This window comes from Amphibalanus amphitrite, unplaced genomic scaffold, assembly GCF_019059575.1.
Source record: "Amphibalanus amphitrite isolate SeventyFive unplaced genomic scaffold, NRLGWU_Aamphi_draft 000112F_arrow, whole genome shotgun sequence".
Lineage (NCBI taxonomy): Eukaryota > Metazoa > Arthropoda > Thecostraca > Balanomorpha > Balanidae > Amphibalanus > Amphibalanus amphitrite.
The window spans coordinates 675,170-697,280 of NW_024881607.1; the positions used below are offsets into that span (position 1 = coordinate 675,170).

The 22,111-nt window shown below is 50.0% G+C and overlaps 2 protein-coding genes across 6 annotated transcripts in view; one reads left to right on the top strand and one right to left on the bottom strand.

Annotated features, from left to right (window-relative positions):
* Positions 1 to 21,044, bottom strand: part of LOC122381043 (ATP synthase subunit O, mitochondrial-like) — a 36,418-nt gene extending 15,374 nt beyond the window's left edge. Inside the window, exon 1 of the mRNA XM_043364745.1 lies at positions 20,804 to 21,044. Within this exon, the coding sequence (XP_043220680.1) occupies positions 20,804 to 20,884 (81 nt within the window). The 5' untranslated portion in view covers positions 20,885 to 21,044. The remainder of the gene's footprint in view (positions 1 to 20,803) is intronic.
* On the top strand, positions 8,236 to 14,250 carry LOC122381042. Of its 5 annotated transcripts, none has more exons than XM_043364744.1 (3): positions 8,236 to 8,703; positions 8,991 to 9,545; positions 9,749 to 14,250. In XM_043364744.1, exon 3 carries the CDS (start codon positions 9,984 to 9,986, stop codon positions 13,854 to 13,856), a length of 3,873 nt encoding a protein of 1,290 aa, XP_043220679.1. In that variant the 5' UTR covers positions 8,236 to 8,703; positions 8,991 to 9,545; positions 9,749 to 9,983; the 3' UTR covers positions 13,857 to 14,250. The 5 variants fall into 5 exon arrangements, with proteins under 5 accessions (XP_043220679.1, XP_043220678.1, XP_043220676.1 ...); XM_043364743.1 differs by having other exon boundaries at positions 8,991 to 9,070; positions 9,376 to 14,250; XM_043364741.1 differs by having other exon boundaries at positions 8,991 to 14,250.
* Positions 21,045 to 22,111: the final 1,067 nt, after the last annotated feature.

Consider the following 22,111-nt stretch of genomic DNA (forward strand, 5'->3'; position numbering starts at 1 on the left):
ACGAATGACGCTACTCTACAAAAATTACTGCATGTAAATCGGTCAAGTGGTTGCTGAGATTGACCGGTTGCTGAAATATAAGCCTCGCAAAAGCGTCCGCACAGCCAGCCGGCCGCTCATACTCTAAATTTCCGTTAATCTAAGGAAAGACTATGCTCGCTTCGCTCGCTCCGTAATCACAAAATGCAACAATGAGGATTATTCATGGCTCCGAGTGGAAGATAAGGATATCTTTTCCAGGTTTTTCTGTAATACGCGAGGAAAAGATATCCGATCTTCCACGAGTGAGCCATGAGGAATCCTATATCTTTCTATGTTGAGGTTTATTCTTAATTAATTAAATATCATATTTAAATGTATTCATCTATGTAACAAAAGGTTAAGAGTACTTTGTTTTTATTTCATAAGTTTCATACATAAACAGCCATTAAAAATGCCGTTCGGTTATTGACCCATCATCAGTTGAACTCTTACTTTTTGGCTATGAACCCTCGAGACCTTATCTTTGCATCTCAGAGAGATGCAAACAAATTCAACAAATTCTTATCTTTGCATCTCAGAGGAGTGCGAGATAGAAATATCCCTGCACTGTAGACCCAATGGCAAATAAACCTCAACTAGAAAGATACACTTATCTCACATTTCCTGCCAGTTAACTACAACATCTTAACCTAAAACAATACAAAAAAATGACATTAAAACAGCTCTCGGAGAGCAAACTAACTCATGCCATTATTCATGGCCATGTTGTTGTTTCCAAATGGCCTTGAGACTGTAATCCATGTCTCAAATGCGAGGTGTCTCCTATACATCTGACATTTTTTTGGTGTTACTAGTTACCGAACAACTAAACAAAAAATGTTTTCACGCACACGAAGTTAAAGCACGTGAATTTTTATTTTCATCCATGCCATTTGATTCACTTGCAATCATCACGTTTTACGAAAGTTAACATAAAACCAAAAACATTGATTTTTTTCGCTTCTCAGTTCGTTATTGTAACGTAGCGTAATTTCAAGCGTCACTTGAACTCAACTGAAGGCTCCTTCAAGAAGCAAAATATTGCGGCTAACTGAAGGATAGACGGTAATTGTTGAAAATATCCATGGTACGCCTGGCAATCACCACAGCTGTTTTTATCAGCATGCCTCCGGAAAACCGGAGGCAAGCTGATACAAAAAAAAAAATCAAACAGTAATGTTGGCAACAGAACGTGCGACCTGAGATTGTGGTTGTTCTGGTTTGGGCCTCGCCTGCTGGGCCGCCCCGTACCGGTTCGTACCGGCTCGATGTGACCGGGTGCTGGGTCACCCCACCCTGGTACGGTGTGGGCGCCTGTCATTGGTCGGTGGCTGGGTGGCGTGATCAGGCCACACCACCCGAGTTATGTGTCAGTGTGTGATCGGTCGGCCGATATGTAGCGAGGCGATGTGTGTGCTGGATCGGAGAGAGAGGGCAGTCTGGTTTTGGTCAGTGATAGCGCAATACACCTCCACAGCTCAGCCGGCTTGTGAACTCTACATGGCGCAGCCGACATCTACGGACCTGCTGCAAGTAAGCTGAGGTGTCGCCACCGGTGCCTATCCAGCTGGCCGGCGACGCATGCCGTACAACTTACGCTCCAAGTGCAAGATGGACGGCTCCGACGACCAAGACAGCAGTTCGGCACCACCGTGGCTGGCTCAGCTCCAGCAGCAGCTACAACAGCAGCTTCAACAACAGCACGAACAACATCAGCAAGACATCGAGCTTCTCCGCAAGGAACTACAAGAGCACCGTCTGACGGCAACAACGGCATCTGACAAGAAGCCAATAGCTGCAGCGGTAGATCCTGCGGCTCTCGCTGAACCGACAACGGACGGCGCTGTGGAATCGGCGAATCCTGTTACTTCACTACAGGCGGCTGGAGAGCTGGCAACGACACGACCGTCTACTGCAACCGGTGCTGTAGCATCTCTAGCTCCTGCTTCAGCTTCTGCGCCGCTTCATACAGACAGCGGGGCCAGGCGGCCACCGGTATCTTCTCCAGTGAAGCTGTCGTCGTCTGCCACTCTCCGTGAGTTTCGCCTCTGGAGGTCATCCTGGAATGACTACTACCGCTTGGGGAGCATCTTTACTCTTAGTCAAGAGGACCAGCTCGCCTACCTGCGAGCGTGCTTCACTGAAGACATGCGCGCCTCCAGTCTGCACGCCGTCGGGATCTGCCCACACTCGGACAACGTGAGCTCATCGCTGGACAAGATCGAGCAGTATCTGCGGCTTCAGCACAACGTCGCCATCGACCGGGTGAAGTTTGAAGAACGACACCAAGGAGAGGGAGAGTCATTCGACTCGTTCCTGATCGCGATCAAGGAGTTAGCAGCCGACGCCGAGCTGTGCTCCTCCTGCATGGACGACCGCATCACAACGCGCATCATGTCCGGGATACGCGACAAGGATACACGTCGAAAGCTGCTGTCACTCCGGCCATTCCCGTCGCTGCTGTGCGCAATCGACATCTGTCGATCGGAGGAGGCCTCTCAAGCCAACAACCAGCTTCTGCAGGACATCACTCAAGGCCATCAGAGCGTCTCCCGGGTGTCATCACGCCAGAATCAGCGGAGCCCATCACGAGAACGGCCATGTGAGGGCTGCGGCGGCACTGGCCATCCCAGGAGGTCATGCCCTGCTGCAAATCTCACCTGCTACTCCTGCGGCACCAAGGGCCATCTGGCGGCGGTATGCCGCAAACGGCAGCAGGCTCACCAGCCACCAGAGGCACAGCGACCCCGGAGCAGAAACCGGCACTCGAACCAAGTCTCCATTCCACAAGTCGTGGTCGGCAGTCTGCACAAGACTCAGCAGGCACCGAAGATTGCTGTTCAGCTTCGGCGTGCTGACGGCACCCTCCTTGGTACTGTCGATGCCACGCCTGACTCAGGCGCAGAGATCTCTGTGATGAGTGCTGAGCTGGCGCGCCAGCTCGGTGTGCGGCAGGAAGATCTGTCGCCGCCGCCGAGTATCCAGATCTCCGCTGCCAATCTGCAACCCATGCGCTGCACTGGCACCTTCGAGGTCTTCATCAGCCTTCAAGACAGGCTGATCCGAGACACTGTGTACGTCTTCACGGAATCTCGCGGCATGCTGTTGGCCTGGTACACCGCCAAGTCTCTGGCCATCCTACCAGACCACTACCCCCAGCCTGGAAGTCAGCGACCTGCTATTGACAGCATCGTCACGACCGGTTCAGATGGAGAAGGGAGGACGTCGCCAACGGATCCGAAGTCTGCTGTTCGGCAGCATGGCAAGCTGCGACAAGAGCTTGTCAAGGAATACCGTGATGTCTTCACGGCGGACGGCAAGAACTCACTCCAACCGATGTCCGGTGAATCAATGGTCATCCACGTCACTGAGGAAGTCACGCCGTTTGCGGTCCGCACGGCTCGGCAGGTTCCCTTCGCCTGGAGGGACGAGGTCAAAACGCAGCTGGACCAGATGGTTCTGCAAGGCATCATCGCACCACTCGGCGCAGAACCTACAGATTGGTGTCATCCTCTCGTGCTGGTTGCCAAGGACACTGGTGTACGCATCTGCATAGACCTCACCAAGCTGAACAAGTTTGTCAAGCGGCCACTACATCCCCTCATCACGCCTCGTGAAGCCATCTCACAGGTACCCACGGATGCGAGGTTCTTCTCAACACTGGACGCGAAGTCTGGATACTGGCAGCTGCCTCTGCATCCTGAGAGCCAACATCTGACGACCTTCATAACTCCCTGGGGCCGCTACAAGTTTCTCAGAGCTCCGATGGGCCTGATCTCGACTGGTGATGAGTATTGCCGACGGGGTGACATCGCTCTTCAGGGACTCAACAACTTCGTCAAAGTCGTCGACGACATCCTGGTGTATAGCAAAACCCTGGAAGAGCACGAGCGTCATCTCCGAGCTCTTCTCGACCGCTGTCGGGAGAACAGCATCACCCTCAATGAGAAGAAGTTCTTCTGCGCCGTGGAAGAGGTGCCTTTCTGCGGCTTCACGCTGTCACTTGCTGGGAAGCAAGTCCAGCCAGGCAAGGTCTCTGCCATCACCGAGTTCCCACCGCCTACCAACATCACGGAGCTGCGATCCTTCATGGGCCTCGTCCAGCAGCTCGGCGACTTCTCCAAAGAGATCTCCTCGACGGCCGAGCCTCTGCGTGGTCTACTGAAGCCAAGCAACAGTTTCATCTGGACTCCAGACCATCAGGCCGCATTCGACGCGATGAAAGCGGCTCTGGCAGCGCCACCTGTGCTGGCGCACTTCGACCCATCTCTGCCCACGATGCTGCAGACAGATGCGGCAAGACGGAAAGGCCTCGGATACGCCCTGCTTCAGCGCCACGGTAACCACTGGCGTCTGGTGCAATGCGGATCTCGTTTCCTTTCGGACACGGAAACCCGATACGCCATGGTGGAGCTGGAGCTGCTGGCGATCGTCTGGGCGCTGAAGAAGTGTCGCATCTTCTTACGCGGCCTCCCACACTTCGAGGTCCTCGTGGATCATCGGCCACTCCTGCCGATACTGAACGATTTCACTCTCGACACCATTGAGAACTCCCGCCTACAGAGACTGAAGGAGAAGACGTCGCTCTTCAACTTCACCGCCAAGTGGATCCGTGGGAAGGAGCACGTCATCCCAGACGCGCTCTCTCGCGCTCCTGTCGATGAGCCCACCGCTGACGACGATCAACTGGTCCAGGAGGTGGAATGTCATGTCCGCCGGGTGTCAGTCAGCACCATTCAAGAGATCACTGTTCTGCAAGGTGAAACTCACCTGCCTGACCCGCGTCTCGAGAAGCTCACTGAAGTCGCCGGTTCTGACAGCGAGTACCAACTCCTTCTGCGCGCTGTCACGGATGGCTTCCCTGTCTCCAAGGAGCAGCTTCCTCAGCCTCTCCGTCCTTTCTGGAGTGTCCGTCATGAGTTATCCACACACAGTGGCCTTATCCTCAAGGGATGTCGCATCGTCATCCCTGCGGCTTCACGGAAGGCCACCCTGGAGGCTCTTCACGCTTCCCACCAAGGCGTCGATAGAACCAAACGCAGAGCTCGTCAAACCGTTTGGTGGCCAGGCATCAACAGCGACATCACCAACACGGTTGGAGCGTGCGACGCCTGCCAGGAGCGCCGACCGAGTCTACCACCGGAACCGATAGTGCTGGAACCACCACCATCAAGAATCTTCGAGGATCTGTCATCCGACATCTTCACACTCTCTGGAAGAGACTTCCTGGTCTGTGTGGACAGACTCTCCAACTGGCCAGTGATCTTCCAGTTCCCACGAGGAGACACAACCAGTCGGCAGGTCATCCAAGCTCTGCGAGAGGTGTTCGTCACACTCGGCGTACCAGTGCGGCTTCGCACAGACGGTGGCCCTCAATTCAAGAGCAGGGAAATCGCCGCCTTCCTCAAGCGGTGGGGCGTGGTCCACGTCTTCTCCACGCCATACTACGCCCAGTCTAACGGGCATGCTGAAGCTGCGGTGAAGACCATCAAGCACCTCATCGCCAAAACGACGACCAACGGCTCCGTCGACGATGAGCGGCTGCATCAGGGACTGTTGGAGCTGCGGAACACCCCTGGCGCCAGTGGCCGATCTCCAGCACAGATCGTCTTTGGCCATCCAATCCGCTCCTGGGTTCCAGCTCATCGCAGTGCGTTCGCCCCGGAGTGGCAACTGCGCGCCGACGACTGCGATGCCAGGGCTGCGCGGGATCGTCTTCAACGCGAGCAGCACTACAACTCCTCGGCTCGCAGCCTTCCACCCCTCAAGATCGGAGCCGATGTCCGACTTCAGGATCCCATCAGCAAGCGATGGGATAAAGTTGGTGTCATCATCGGCGTGGGCTACAAGCGAGACTACCACGTCAAGCTCCCCAGCGGAAGAGTACTATGGAGGAACAGGCGTTTCCTCCGCTCTGCAGACAGGCTGTCTGCAACTGACAAGTCGTCACCCGAATCTACGGACCCTGACCCATCTGCCGTTCCTGAACGTCGGGTCCGGTTCCAGCTGCCCCCTGCAAGGCTGAGGCGCAGCTCACGTCAACGACATCGTCCGGACAGGCTCGGCTACAGCGACTAGAACTTCTTGCAAGAAGTTCTTCAGGGGGAGGGAGATGTTCTGGTTTGGGCCTCGCCTGCTGGGCCGCCCCGTACCGGTTCGTACCGGCTCGATGTGACCGGGTGCTGGGTCACCCCACCCTGGTACGGTGTGGGCGCCTGTCATTGGTCGGTGGCTGGGTGGCGTGATCAGGCCACACCACCCGAGTTATGTGTCAGTGTGTGATCGGTCGGCCGATATGTAGCGAGGCGATGTGTGTGCTGGATCGGAGAGAGAGGGCAGTCTGGTTTTGGTCAGTGATAGTGCAATACACCTCCACAGCTCAGCCGGCTTGTGAACTCTACAGTGGTAAGACATTAAATTACCATTGGTTAACTGCAAATTGAGACCTGACTGAAAATTGTTGATCATAAGTGACCATCCCACCTTAACCCTCGCCGGCACAGGCCATTTTGCGTCCTTCGACGGCACAAGGGTGGGGGGGGGGGTACGACCCCCCTCGCGTTTGGCCCCCAGGGTCGCGGGAACTACTTTCCGACTGGGGGGGCACACCATAATAGAGATCACCTAGGGTACCCCCAAATCTAGTTTTCTCACCGGTTTTAGGCCACTTGTTTTCCATCCCTCGGCTTTTTCAACAAAAAAGAAAACATTTGCAAAAAAAGTGTGGTATTCCGTCTCAAAGCTGTGGGGGCACCGCCCCCACGGCCCCAGAGTTGGGGGGGCAAGCTGCCCCCACTGCCCCCCCCCGACTCCCGCGCCTATGTTGGCCCCTGATCGAGCTAGAGCTTCGCGGAAAAAACGAGCGTGTTGCCCGTCACGAGAGGAAGCCGATGATACCCAATTTTAAGGTCCTAGGTCATCGGGTGACCTTCCAGGTCAGGTCAATGACCCGAAAACCGGGAAAATCGGGACCTGTTAGAAATTCGTAAGTAAAGTGTGGCTGGTATATGGTGTTCCGGGGTGCTGATCACGAATATCGTGTTAGTTTTGATCAGAGATGATGTCTTTAAGCATTTAGACCAGGTCGGGTCAGGTCAGGTCAGGTCAACCGGTAGGGGTTGTGACGAGTATGCGTAATACATGTCAACCGCCTCTGACAGCTGGGGCATTCCACGATAGATCGTACCACTTTTTTCCAATTTGACACCCTCATCTCTCGGAATTTGACGAGAATTGGTCTCAGGGGTAATCACGGGCTCTGAATCCACCTGTAACAATTTCAGGCTTATCAGATAAATATTTTTTGAGTTATGGTGTATAACATTTTTTGGATCTTGCTTTGCAGCGCTAAGTTTGGCGGGCTGTAACTCTAAGACGGATTATTCAAATGCCAAATGTTATATTACATTAAACTTGCAATGAAACAGAGATTAATATGTATTTTTGAAATTTCGAAAAATACGCTATTTTTGATATATGACATATCGAGTTTTCTTTCATTTGTATTTTTTGGACTTTGGGACCAAATTTTTTTGAATTTTTATTTCTTTAAAAAAAATATTTGGCTCATTGTTAAGATGTATGCAAAAAATTAGGAAGGTGTTCTTTCTATAAATGTATTTATTTTACGTCACGATAACGGTTTCGAATAGTGATTTCGGGAGGGGAGCTTACAAAGGGCGTGGTAAAGCTGCTTAGTGACATCACGGGTTACTGAATTTCAATTCAAGTCTGAGTTCTCTGAAAAAAGTGAAAAGAGGGTTCATTCAACCCTCTTTCCTATAAGCGCGAGGGTGAAAAAGGCTGTTTGGTTCTGGCATTGCTTTGGACGCCAATGACCATAGCTGTCCGAGATGAAAGTTACAGGACGTATACATGGTGTCCTCCAGAGGTCTCACAACTTGTATATCTGGGAATTTTTCAAGGTTACATGAGGTCAGGTCGGTCACGTGACATCACTGTTATAAATAAATGGGGAAATATAAAAACTGTTATTTTGGCGCCGAGAATGATCTAAAACTATCCCACGTACATGGTATCGTGATTTCATACACTCCTTGCAAAGTCCAATGCTCTACTTTTGCATTGGTAACTTTGCGTGACGTCATTTATGACGTCACTAGGGTCGTACGAGTTTTTCGTCAATAACTCCCGAACAAATGGAGCTAGAGAGTCGGGAAAGCCACCAATGGACTCGGGAAGACCTTTGTTGTGATTAGTAGCCTCTTACCTTTTTTTACCTTCACCCGTGACCCGTGTTGATGTACCCTACCTTTCCTCACCCAGTAAAACTTTCCTCTATTTGCCCGCCCCTGTCCTGAATCCATCACTTTTTGTTAGTGATGTAATGCTTCCATTTTTCACCGAGCCGATTTCGTTTTGTTTTTATCCTTTCCAGTCAGTCTGGATCCATCTGTCGCCGTGTTACCGCTACCTGTAAAGTAATAAACCGGCAGAGAAGTTGACGTTGGAATTTCAAGTTGCTAACCAGAGGAATCGGCCTGTAATTTTAGCGTATCTACTACATAGTCCTCCGCGGCCGGATGACTGTTTTTTCAGTCATTTGCTTCTTTGTTCTTTGCTGATTGCTTTGAAGATTTGCGCTGTGATTTGACATCAAGATGCCTGACAAGATGAGTGAGGAAGTGGAGGTGTTGGTGAAGGACAGAACTCTGCTTAGAGGTAAGGCCACAAAGCTGACCCGTGACTTGAAAGACTACAGGGCAGGAGTAGTCGATCAAGATGACTTGGCGTACAAAATTCATGTTTTGGAGCAGCTAGAGCAGAAGATGGTTTCTTTGCAGGATGTTCTGACTGTCAAGGGAGTGTTTGACGAGAGTTCACATTTAGATGGCATCAGGGAGGAGGTTTTCAAGGCAAAACGTCATCTGTCAAGGATTGAGAATGGGTCTGCTCAACCAGCCCCAGCTCAGTCTGACTCTACTGACCTGAGGGCATCTGATGTAAAGATTCCAGTATTTTCTGGAGATCTGTTACAGTGGTCAGAATTCTGGGACCTGTTTGAGGTTGCTGTGCACACCAATTCAAGGTATGTGAATGTACAGAAGTTCAGCATACTAAAGAGCCACCTCTCTGGTTTAGCACTGCAATGTGTTAAAGGTATACCAGTGTCTGATGCTTGCTACCAGTCAGCTGTGGATGCATTGAAAGACCGATTCTGTAAAATCGAGAGAGTGAGGGAGGAGATCATGAAAAGGTTGTTGAACATGCCCAGTGTCAGTGACGACCTATCTGCCATGAGATCCTTCATAGACCATCTGATGTCACATGTGAGGACACTGACCGCGATGGGAGTAAGCTGTGCTAACCTGTCGAGCCTGCTTCTTCCCATAGCCAAGGGAAAGCTGCCAGAGTCGTGGAGGCTCGAATGGGCGCGCCAGCACCAGCCGGATCCAGGGTTGGAGGACTTCCTCGGGTTTCTTCGCAAGGAGATGGACATGAGGGAGGAAGCCAACATCGGCGCCAGGCATCCTGTCCCTCCGGAACGGAGCCCACTGCACTCAGTGAGTATGCTGGCGGTGAGTCGGAACCGAACAACCCCTGCCAGTGCTGCATGGACCTGCGTGGCTTGCAAAAAGGATAAACATGGCCTGAGCAAGTGTCTTGACTATCAGAGAATGTCTGTTGATGATAGATGGCTTGTAGTGAGGAGGGCTGGTTTGTGCTATCAGTGCCTGGGGCCGCACTTTGCTCGTGACTGCCGCAGCTCCAACTGCCGTGTGTGTGGAGAGCGACACCACACCAGCCTCCACAGTGAGCCAGGACGCCAGCCCGGAGCTGGTACCCGTGACCGACGGCCGCCCGCACACCGAGCGGACAGCCGTCCCCAGCAACTGCCTCCCTGCCGCGAGGGGAGCTACCTACCAGATCTGCCACCGCCAACGCCAGTTGGTCAGCAACCTCAACGTCCAGGTTGGTCGCCCGCTGTTCCCCGCCAGGCCATGAATGTCACCGCTGCTTGCGCTGTTGATGTGCCACAGCCAGTCTTACCAACGCCAGTCTCACCACAGCCGCTAGTGCCATCATCCAGCACTACCGCTAGGGTGAATACCGCTTGTGCTATGCCCGACGTGCATATGACGCCGTGTGCTGTCGCTCACTGCTCACCTGATGCTTGCCCGCTGGAGGCTGCTCCGTCTGACCGACCTGCTGCATGCGAAAACTTGTGTTACATGCAGACAGCTCTGGTGGAGGCGTCTGGACCGCGGGGTACCTGCCAGCTTCGCGTTCTTCTCGACGGCGGCTCGGACTCGTCGTACGTGAGGACATCTGCAGCGGAGCTACTCGGTCTGCCCACGGTGGGGAGAGGTGTGTTCGCCTGCCTGGGCTTCCAGGAGCGGCTCGAGGAGCCGAGGATGTATGAGAAGGTGAGGCTGTCTCTGCGGAGCCGTCACGGTGGGGAGCCTCACGTCTTCGATCTGTGGAAGACTGATCGTCTCTGTTCCCAACTGACCCCCGCCCGACCGCCTACTGCCGTATTTACACCGCATCTTCTGCTTGCTGATGATTTTGAGGGTGGGCCGGTGGACGTGTTGATCGGCGCCGACCTGATGTACAGAGTTGTGTTGTGGGAGCAGGTGAAGCTGACTGACCATCTCAGGGCCCTGGAGACTGTGTTCGGCTACGTCCTGCACGGCCGAGATGGGTCACCGGTGGACTGCGAGCCGGTGGACTGCGCGTCTGTGAAGTACGCGCTCCGTTGCTGCCGGCTTCCGTCGCCAGACTTCAAGCCGGAGCAGCTCTGGAGTCTGGAGGCGCTCGGCATCTCCGGGGACGAGGACGAGAGATCACCGATGAAGCCGAAGTGGAGTGACGCCGAACAGAGGTACGAAATGAACCTGCTGTGGAAGTCTGATGATCGCCCCCTCTCTAACCTCAGCTCAGCAGCAGCCCGGATCAGACGCATGGAGGGACGGCTCACAGTCCCCGAGCGGGAAGCGTACCAGAGACACCTGGAAGATCTGTATAGAGCCGGCGTGATCGAGACGCCGCCCAACGATGACCTACAAGGGTTCTACCTGCCGCACCGCGGCATCTGGCGCGGTGGAAAGCTGCGGGTGGTCTTCGACGGCTCTGCCCGGGACGCCACTGGCCACAGCCTGAATGACTACCTGGAGCCGGGAAGCAATCTGCTCAGACGTCTGCCTGCCGTGCTGCTCAACTTCAGACGAGACGCCGTGGGAGCTCAGACAGACATACGTGCTGCCTTTCACCAGGTTTCGGTGTCCGAGGAGGACCGAAAGTACCTACAGTTTCTGTGGGACGGACAGCGTCTTCGTTTCCGCAGAGTTCCGTTCGGTATAACATGTTCCCCATTCATGCTGCTGCAAACTATCTCTGTTCACCTGGACCTGTACTGTGGGGAGGAGCCGGGTCTGTGTGAGAAGTTGCAATGTGGCCTGTACATGGATGATGTGTGCACCTCCTTCTGCAGCAGAGCCGAAGCTGAGTCGAGCATGTCGCGGGCGGAGGAGATCTTCCGCGACGCAGGCATGGAGTTGCACAAGCGGCGCATCTCCGGTGACGCTGACAGCGAGGCCAACGTTCTGGGTCTTCTGTGGAACCCCGCCACGGACCTGCTCGCAGTGAGTGTGCCTGGCTTCCATGTGGCCAAGACCAGGAGAGAGATGCTGTCCCTGCTGAGTAAGCCGTTTGATCCGCTCGGTGTACTCTCTCCGTGGCTTGTTGTCGGCAGGTCTCTGTTCCAGAGAACGTGGGGAGTCGGATGCACGGTCAGCTGGGATGAGGAGCTGCCCCCACAGCTACAGGAGGAGCTAGCAGAATGGCTCACAGACGCACCAGACCAAACTGTATGGTTCCCCCGCGCGCTGCTGACGAATGACTGTGACGTCACCTACCATGTCTTTTGTGATGCCTCAAAGAAAGCGTATTGTTGTGTCATCTACGCTGTGCAGGGTGGGGAGTCCAGGCTGCTCATGTCCAAATCTCGTCTCGCGCCCCTGACTCCCGCCCTCAGCGTGCCCAGACTTGAACTGATGGGTGCCCTCATCGGCGCCAGGCTGATGGACTTTGTCAGACAGGCGTTGAGTCTGGAGAGCCCACAAGTCGTCTATTGGACCGACTCCATGGACGTCATCTTCTGGCTGAAGAGCAAGAAGAAGCTGAAGCTGTTCGTGCAGAACAGAGTGACCACCATCCTCCAGTTGACTCAAGCGGGGCAATGGCACCACGTAAGAGGACAAGACAACCCGGCCGACCTGGGGACGAGAGGTATGTCCATGACCGCTCTGGAGAAGTGTGATCTGTGGTGGCGAGGACCGACATTTCTCCGACAGGGACCTGATACCAGGATCTGCTGTGGACCGACAGTCGAGGCCGACAGTCTGCAGCCGTCTCAGGAGGCCACCAGTGAAGTGAAGCTGCAGAAGCCCCCGTTAAAGCTGACCCTGCTGACGACGCGAAGTGACACAAGTGAGACCCTACCGTTTGACATTACGTCATGTTCTACCCTCACACAGGCTGTGCTGAGGCTCGCGTGGGTGTTCCGTTTCGTCACCAACAGCCGCCTACCGAGGGAGGAGCGCCGGACGGGTCCGCTGACGCCCGAGGAGAAGAGACTGAGCCTCCGCTTCTGGATCAGAGAGGCACAGGCCCGTGCCTACAGAGAGGAGACCAACGCCGTACGTGCCGGTAGACTGCTGCCGGCCGGCTCACCGCTTCAAAAGCTGCATCCACAGCTAAGTGACGATGGCGTGCTGGAGGCGACGCTGCGCAGTGGGGAGCGGGCTGTGCCTGTGCTGCCCGATCTGGCCCATGTCACCACTCTGATTGTCGATGACGCGCACCGCCTCTGCTTCCACCAGGGGACGCGGGTAACCCTCTCCCTGCTGACTGCTGAGTACGCGGTGAGGAGACGCACGGTGCGTCGAATCGTTGAAACCTGTCGCCGATGCCGTCGTTACCGATGCGTACCGTACCGATCACCTGAGGGAGCACTGCCCAACTTCAGAACACAGCCGAGCCGTCCATTTGCCAAAGTCGGTGTCGATTTTTTCGGCCCACTGTACGTTGATCAGAGCCAGGCGAAAGTGTGGGTGCTTTTGATAACATGTGCCACTTCCCGTGCGGTGCACTTAGAGCTTGTTCGCTCACAGGCCACCGCTGACGTGATCCTGGCGCTGAGACGGTTCTGCGCCATCCGAGGGACGCCAGCTCTGGTGTACAGCGACAACGCTCGGACGTTCCGGGCCTTGCTTGGCCACCTACCCCGGTCGGTAACGTGGAAGTTCATCCCTGAGGCTGCCCCCTGGTGGGGAGGGTACTGGGAGCGTTTGGTGGGCGTGACAAAGAAGGCTCTTCGCATCACCCTACATCAGTGCCACCTGACGTTTGAGGAGTTGTCTGCCACGATGTATGAGCTCGCTTTTTTCATAAACCTGCGCCCCCTCACCCAGGGCGATGGTGAAGATCTCCTTACCCCCGCCCACCTGCTGTTCGGCGTGACGAGCATAGACGGTGTCTTGTGCCCAACATTGAAAGAGTGTTCCATCAGCAGGGCCTGGCGTCACCAAAAGCGGGTCTGCGACCATCTGATCCGGCGGTGGTGTGATGAGTACCGCAACGCTCTCCGCTGCTGGAGCGTCTCGCCCCGTGGACGACCTAGCCGTACACCGCGCGTGGGAGACGTGGTGCTAGTCCACAGTGAGAGGCCGCGCGGCCGGTGGCCTGTGGCGCGAGTGACGCGGCTGCTGGCGGGACCGGACGGCCACGTGAGGGCCGCCGTCATCAGCCTGCGCGGGCGGAGCACTCGCCGCCCTGTCAGCCGCCTGTTCCTGCTGGAGGCGGCGGACTGAGTCGGACTGAGTCGTACCGGTGCAGTGATCGGGACGAGTTACGTCGCCGCGAACTATCGCAGAGTGCTGTGCCTTTTGTCGTATTCATCGTTCTGTTTGTTTTTCGAAATCGGTCGTGCGCTCGATTTCGAGTGGGGAGTGTGTTGTGATTAGTAGCCTCTTACCTTTTTTTACCTTCACCCGTGACCCGTGTTGATGTACCCTACCTTTCCTCACCCAGTAAAACTTTCCTCTATTTGCCCGCCCCTGTCCTGAATCCATCACTTTTTGTTAGTGATGTAATGCTTCCATTTTTCACCGAGCCGATTTCGTTTTGTTTTTATCCTTTCCAGTCAGTCTGGATCCATCTGTCGCCGTGTTACCGCTACCTGTAAAGTAATAAACCGGCAGAGAAGTTGACGTTGGAATTTCAAGTTGCTAACCAGAGGAATCGGCCTGTAATTTTAGCGTATCTACTACAACCTTCCGAATCGAATGATATGCCATATGATACCCTTTGCCCAGCTTCGTGACCTGAGGGGCTTTGACCTGACCTTGACCCGAGGTCAACTACTTAAGTTGACCTCACCCTAGCAAAAAGTATACCATTCGATGCACCTGAGGTAGGCGAACACAATGATGCCAAAATCGCGGCTCTGCGGCCATTTTTTGCGAAGTTATTTACTAAAAACCGAACCCGTAACTTCAGTCACGTGACCTGACCTCAGACGCTACCGGTTAACCTGAGACCTTAAAATCGGGTACCAATCGCTGCGACTTGTAACGGCACACACGCTCCTTTTTTCCGCGAGGCTCTAGCTCTATTAGAAGCGAAACGGCGTGCTGGAGTCGTATGAACCCCTCCGAAACCCATTTTGTTTGCGGGAAAATGAGGAACTTATAGAAAGAACACCTTTCTAATTTTTTGCATGTCGATTTGCAATGACATGAAGATTATTTTGAAAAAATAAAAATGTGAAAAATTTTGGTCCCAAAAGTCATTAGAGGCAAATGAAAAAAAGATTAAGGTTTTTGCTCAACAATGAATTTTTTTCTTTGGAATTTTTAAATAGCAATATTAATTTTTGATTCATCGCAAGCTTAGTGTTGTTTACTTTTTGTTGGCTGCTTAACCCGTTTTTGAGTTATAGGCCATCAAACTCACCGTTACATACCGAAGTTCAAAAAATGTAATTCAATATAACTCAAAAAGTTTTGATCTGAGAAGTCTGATATTTTGCCAGGCGTCTTTGGGGCCTATGATTACCCCTAGGACCGATTTTCATTAAAATCTGAGAGATGAGGGTGACGGGCCTGGTACGATCTATCGTGGAATGCCCCAGCTTCGTAACATGTTACGAAGGCACCAAAACTACTTCGTAAATGTTCAAATGGTTGCTAAATTCGAATTCAGGTCCAAAAACTAGCCTAGAAACATGTAAAACCCGAAAAAGTGAACCGAGGTCACCCGAGGTCACCAAAGGTCAATGACCTGACCTGACCTTCAGGTGACCTTGACACCCACCCTAATGTATGGGAGCAGCATCAAAACACATGTTTGAACATTTGAAACCACGAAAAGCTTGCAAACGCGCGGCTAATGCGAGCCGACATACGCCGAATCGTGATTCCGGCCAAACATGGTCTCGGAAAAGAGGTCACAGGTCAAAGGTCATTTGGGTCAGGGTCATGAAATTTTCAGGGTAGGTGTAAAATTGATCAATGCGAGGGTACTGAAAGTTTCGTCGCGATCGGCCGCTTTTTACGCGCGTTATTCGCGACAAACCTTGGGGGGTGCATCACCCTCCCCCCCTGTGCCGGCGAGGGTTAACCCGCGCATGACTGGGGGGGGGGGGGGCTCTACAGAGCCCCCTCCCGTTTTTCGGCAATATCTTCTAAACCGTTTGACGGATCAACACAAAACTTGCGGTACCCTCAGCGGCATCAATTTGACACCTTGTGTTAAAATTTCAACTTTCTAGCTACGACAGTATGGCCGGAAATGACGTCAGAGTGACGTCATGTCGGCTGATTTTGATGCAAAATATTGAATTACGGCAAACGCTCTCAAGAGCTTAGGTTTAAAGCTAGATCCAATTTCTTTGCATCGGTGGACTGCAAATAAACGAAGCTATCAAACTGCTATCTCGAATTTTGAAAATTTTGAAAAATATGTTTTTTACAATTACAAATAATATATTTTTTTGATCAAAGAGTATTTAATTTTTTCGCAAAAACCGGAATATATGTGATAGAACATACACTCATGAACTACTCTAGCAAGTCTTAGCCTAATATCTTCAAAAATAGCCGTGTTATTAGCTCTATTGTCTAAATTTAAAAATTATATATTTTTCAGTCATTTTTCAGTACGTTTTTGACATCGTACAGCAATATAAATGGCACCATCGTGTTCCTGAGCTCAAACTGCATCTGATAGGCACCTTTTTTGTTGAAAATTTCATTTTCAAAATTTGACCTTTTCTGACCTGAAAATGACCTAACCTCCGGTAAATTCAGCTGAAAATGACCTCAAATGACACAGCCAACAATATTTTTGAACTCTACGAATAAAATGGACCTTAACCCGCGCCCGGCTGGGGGTCCTGGATTTCCACGCCATGCTGGGGGGGGGGTGTTTGAACACCCCCCCTTCTAACTCGGCTCCTGGGCCACGAAGCGATACGCGGAAGTTCGAAAGAGCGTCAAAAATAATGAGGAAATCACTTCGGTCATTTTTTGGTCAGGTCAAAGGTCAGGTCACCAGAGGTCATTGAAGGCAAAATTTCGCCGATTTCCAGGTCGAATGTCGACAATTTCCAAGAAGCCAACGCATAACTCGGGAACCAATAGAGCTACAGCGCCGCGGAAAAACGCATTCGATAGCCCTATTAACCCTATTAGTGGCAGGGGGGTTGTTTTTATCCACCCCTCAGGTTTTTCGGGAATATCTCCGAAACCGCTGAAGCTACGATGCTGAAATTTTCTCACTTTTCCTAAAACTAAGTTAGACACATTCCCTGGAAATTTCAAGTTCATAACTTTACCAGGGGCGGCTCCAGAGCACTGGGAATTGGGGGTCCTATTCGTGAAGCGAGTCATTTGGGCGAAGATCACGATGCTGCACCAGTTTTACGAACAGTGAATGAAAGGTATCATGTGATAACATATACAAAGTTATTGTGCATGCTCTTTTGACACGTTTTTGCTATAATAGGCGGATCCAGGCGTCCAAAAAGGGGGGTTATTTTTTACCTCCCAACATAGGTGCCCTGACACCGCCTATGCATGACCAATACAATTTTAGTCGTTCTCTCATAAGAAAATTGTAACATAACAAGACCATTGCCACCCTTTTTAGAAACAGTACCAACAAAAACCTTATTTACTATACTTTTTGTGTACCTCCAATCTCAATGATCTGTATTCGCCTATGATTTTTGAAAACGCATATTTTTAGGATCCATGTGAATTCCTGGTTCATTCTCTATCGATCGGCAAAAGTTGCGTTAAGATTGGTTCAGAAACCTGGCCGTGATAAACAGTCTAAAATGTATCTGCAATTTGCCCGTTTTTACCCCCCTCTACCCCCCTATTGACCTTTTTTCAATTTTATTTTTTTTAGAAATGTAGATCTCGTTGAGCCAAATCGAATTCCGTTTGAATTTTGAAAATAGGCCGGTTAGATCTCGAGATATCAAGGGGGGGTCGTAAACAGCCCCCCCTGCCACTAATATGGGGTAGCCAGGAGCCTGCCACTAATAGGGTTAACGCCCTTTATGAGTGATTTCCTCAGATTTGACTTAACGTCAACGGTTTTGCCTGCAGGGGGCAAAAACTGCAAAAATAGCCGATTTTTTTCGCAAACAGTTTTCTGCAATAACTTTTGACCCAAGCCTTGTACGAGCTTACTTTTACCGGCATCGTGTTCCTCTCGTCAAGACGCATCGAATGAACTGTAACTTGACCTTGAAAGGTCAACTTGAAAATTTGACCTCAGGTCAAGGTCATGACCTGACCGGAAAGGGTCATGTTGCATATCAGTCGATCCGTATCGTCAAGCTGAACACATCTAAGGCGTTTTCATCGCTCTAGCATGCCTCTATCAAAAGTTATTTGCGAAAAACTGTTAGATACCATTCGTGACCTAAGATGACCTCAGGGCATAAATAGGGGTCACGGACACCATTTTCATGTTCAATGTGTCTAAACCACTTGTAATTCAGTGTTTGGGAGTGTTTATAATGTCTTTCGTCCAAAAGAGGCGCATTTCAATTTTCTCCCATTGACTTATAATGGGGAGGTCGCAAAGTTGACCTGACCTTAGGTCATCGATATCAAAATTCTGAGATATACATTTTGTGCATGCTATTGCTCTTAGCAATCGCTGAAAGTTTCAAAGCGATCGGTCACTCGGTGTAGCTATGACAGACATTGAAACTTTTTATGAGGTGAGGTCACTTCAAGTGACCTGGTGACCTGACCTTGAATGACTTTGGTCTGAAATTTTCACAACATGTGTAGAATTGATGTATGATAAGGTGTACCAAAAACGGCGGCGCGGAGCGCCGCCGTTTTTGAGATATTAGCGAAAAACCACAAGGGGGGGGGTGTTCAAACACCCCCCAGCAGGGCGCGGGTTAAAACATGCGTCACGTGACCGATACATGATATACAATATTCGTGACCTAGGATGACCTGACCTTAACCTGAAAAAAATCGAAGTAAAAGTTCGGTACTCTCGGGGTATGTAAGACATCTATCAAGGAGTGCGTAAACCAAATATGAGCCTGATCGGACTTGTCAGCCGGCGGCCAGAGCCTAAATTGTGAACAAGCAAAAATGCCGATAATTTTTAGTTTGACCTGACCTGTGACGTCATCGGTGACCTCGAGGTCAATGAAAATACGTTTCGCTCGACAGTTTTTCTAGGGCTATCAGACGCCGTTTAGATTTTTACGATCGGCCCAGTAGTTTCGGAAATAGGAGGGGGGCTCTGGAGAGCCCCCCCCCCCCAGTCACTCGCGTTATGGAAAATACCCCTGTCATGCGCGGGTTAACCTGCACCCCACTCTGGGGGGGAAGGGCTATGAATAGGCATCCCCCCTCTAGTTTTCGCTTCGCTTTTCGAGACGCTCCGGCGCTCGATATTTGAAACTCCTGACTGGCATGGTCTGCGGTTGGTGGGAGCAGCCGCAGCCAGTTGAAGTCAGTTGAGTGGGACAGGCCGTGTCCGGCTTTGAAGGGCATGTTAAACTTTGGCATCTAAATTCTCCCGATACCCGGAATTGCGCGATCGGACGGTAGGGGTCGGGGTCTACGCAACAAGCTCTCCTTAGCGTGGGCTCCGGCTCTGTCAATCCGTCCACTCAAACATTCAAGCTAAATTTAAAAAAGATAAAAGCATGATCTTGCCAGCATTTTATGTGGAATTTGGGTGTTTTCCATGCCTATTGAAAGAAAACTTTATGAAATTATATTTAGATATTATTTTTTCTTCCCTGTCCCTTAGCAGTGAGCACCCCACATCCACCTCAAAATATGCATGTGTCCGGAAAAGAGGAAGAGGATGAATGAATGGGTGAATTTGTATAAGTTTTTCAGGAAAAATGTGCAATACATGTGACAATACACCTATGCATTCATTTTCCCTGTACACCTACTAGTTTATGTGGTACACACAGAGTTTTGGAGATGTTTCAATTTTGTGAAAATGTAGCATGATTTTCAAAACCATTTTTGAACCAAATCACTTGCATGAAAAAGCATGGCATTTTGTCCTATAGTCAAGAACAAAACAGTGTCAAGTACCACACTCAAGTTTTTATTTAACCTTCTCAAATTAGGAACTTAATATTACTCAAAGTTTTTCCCATGCAGCTGTCACTTTGCAGTTAGCACCCCACTGTCCCTTAAAACCCCATTTTACAGTATAAAAGCACTACAACAAAGGTAATTAGGGGTTTCAAAATTTCATTTCGCCATTTTACACAAATACCACTAATTAAGCATGTGATTCATGATACAAAAATAGCACACAGTGTGATTTTCCCAAAACAGGTTTTACATGATGGACAGTGGCTCTGCCTTTTTCCCATTCACAAGGCCAAAGTGACAATTTTTTAGTGTTGAGGTAACACTTTTGCATACCTGCCACATGTTCTACCTATTTAAAGAAAAATTTCACCATCATGGGCCTTTTTTCAACCGTAACGATACATTTGAGGTCAAAAGTGTACCCAAATGAATCAAAAATTGATTCCATGCCCAATTTGTTCATGGCCCCTCCCACCAGAATCAAATTATTGATGCCTCCATATTTTGATTCCAGAAGTATAGTTTGCCCGACTGGTACAGCACTTGTCTACACAATCCTCGCCTGCAAGCAAAAATAAAGAGATCCAACAGCCCAAGCTGATCACTAAAATACAATGGAGAGCATACAATTTTTGTTCCTAAGGCTCCTTTCCAGCAAAATGTTCTATGAAGCCTTATAAAATTTCCATTTCTGAGTAAATTTTACATGTTCTCCATACCCTTACTTCAAAAATGATATAAAATATAACCACACTAGGAGCTAGACATCCATGCTAAAATCTGGACACTTCGCTATGCCGATATGAATCATGAATGCGACCAGGGGTGTCACATTTTTGTCATTTTCTGCACAAATTGATTACAATCAAAACATGGTCAACATTTTCTATAGTTGGGTATGCTTGCATGCTTGCATCACCAGCATGTCCATTTTTTGGAGTTGTGTGTCCATTTATGGAAGTTTTAAAATAGAGGAAGACTTCTACAAATCAAAATAGAAGAATTGGAATGTACCACAGTTTCCGCAACTGATATGGAAAGTAACATCAAATTGCTCGTGGCACAATGCCTTCAGAGAGATTACGGTAAATGTGTCAATAAAGTACAGTGAAGATAAAAAACAATTTAACCTGACCAAACCGATAGTTTACCTGAATTGGAGTCTTGATCATTTCTCGAGTGACGGACGACGTGCTCAGCCTTCGAGCGAACATGAGGCTGGTGGAGGCCATGACTTAGAGTATTTGTGTGTTGCCTTACCACACACGACACCGAAATGATATAAAATTCAAGAAAAGTGTCAAAAATCAGTAAGTCGCGCGATTGAAGAACGATGCTAGGCAAAAGAACCACGCAAGGAGAAAAAGAAAAGAAGAAAATGTACGCCGCGGAGGCAGAAGCGCAAAGCTACCAAATTTGCGATGCCACTTTTCTTTTTTGAAGGTATTTTGGGATTGAGATTCGGCACGAAGGAAAGTTAAAATCGCTACTGGGGCATTCCACGTCAAATCAAACACCGAAATCCGTCATCCCCTTCGATTTTTCTGAAAAGTTGTAGGCAGACTGGGCATGGTTCAAAACTGAGTTACGTATAATATTTTCGAAATTTGATAAAGTATCGCTGAGATATAGGTCATCGAATATAGCCAAAAATGCCACACATCAATTTTTTAAATGTCTATAACTCTGGTTCCTTTTCTGGTATCAAAATGATATTAACAGGGTCTTGTAGGCAATTGATAGGGCTTTGATTTTTAATTATAAAATTAAATTGAAGTGACCTTGAAATGCATTTGACCTTGAATTAAAACAGAAAAATTTAAATAGCAAAAAACACGTCACCTTCGATTCGGGTAATTTTTACATATTATGTCCGTCACAATGTTCCTAACCATCTGTGAAAAAATTGGAGTGGGCCATTCATAACTCTCGCGGTAAACGTCGTTTTCATGCATCAACATCACGCAACCGCGCGTGACCTTGAAAGACAGAGTCAAGACATGCTTGCTTGTGTACACTTTCTGAAATGAATGATTGCTGATTAGTGATATCCCAAACTCTGCGAGAATGGAAATACATAGTCATCGTAGTCAAGCATTCAAGTTCCATAGTAAAAGTGCCTCAGGCAAACGGTATTTTGCGGTGAATTTTGAGCCGTGTGGAAATGCATCATGAAGCCAAAAATTCAACGAAAACATTATCACGCAACGATATCTTCACGTCTTTTTATCTTCACTATACGAAAGAATATACATTTTTGAGTATGTATGGGGGAATTTCTAGTTAATCCAATAATAGTTAAATATGGCAGTTATGTAGAGACCTGCTAAGAGTAACATGTCGCCGGCTGAGGCGGGATCGGCCGACGCGGGAAACGCAGCAATCACAATTTTGTGTTTACACGTTCATATTTCAATTGTTTACCAACCGATTTTCAAAATTCTTACACCATAAGATTG

Bases quoted from the DNA above. Each gene is read 5' to 3' on its own strand.
- LOC122381042 (XM_043364740.1), top strand. From the start codon at position 8,643: ATGCCTGACAAGATGAGTGAGGAAGTGGAGGTGTTGGTGAAGGACAGA. The intron at 8,704-8,997 runs GTAAGGCCACAA...TAAAGATTCCAG, and splicing joins GGACAGAACTCTGCTTAGAG to TATTTTCTGGAGATCTGTTA.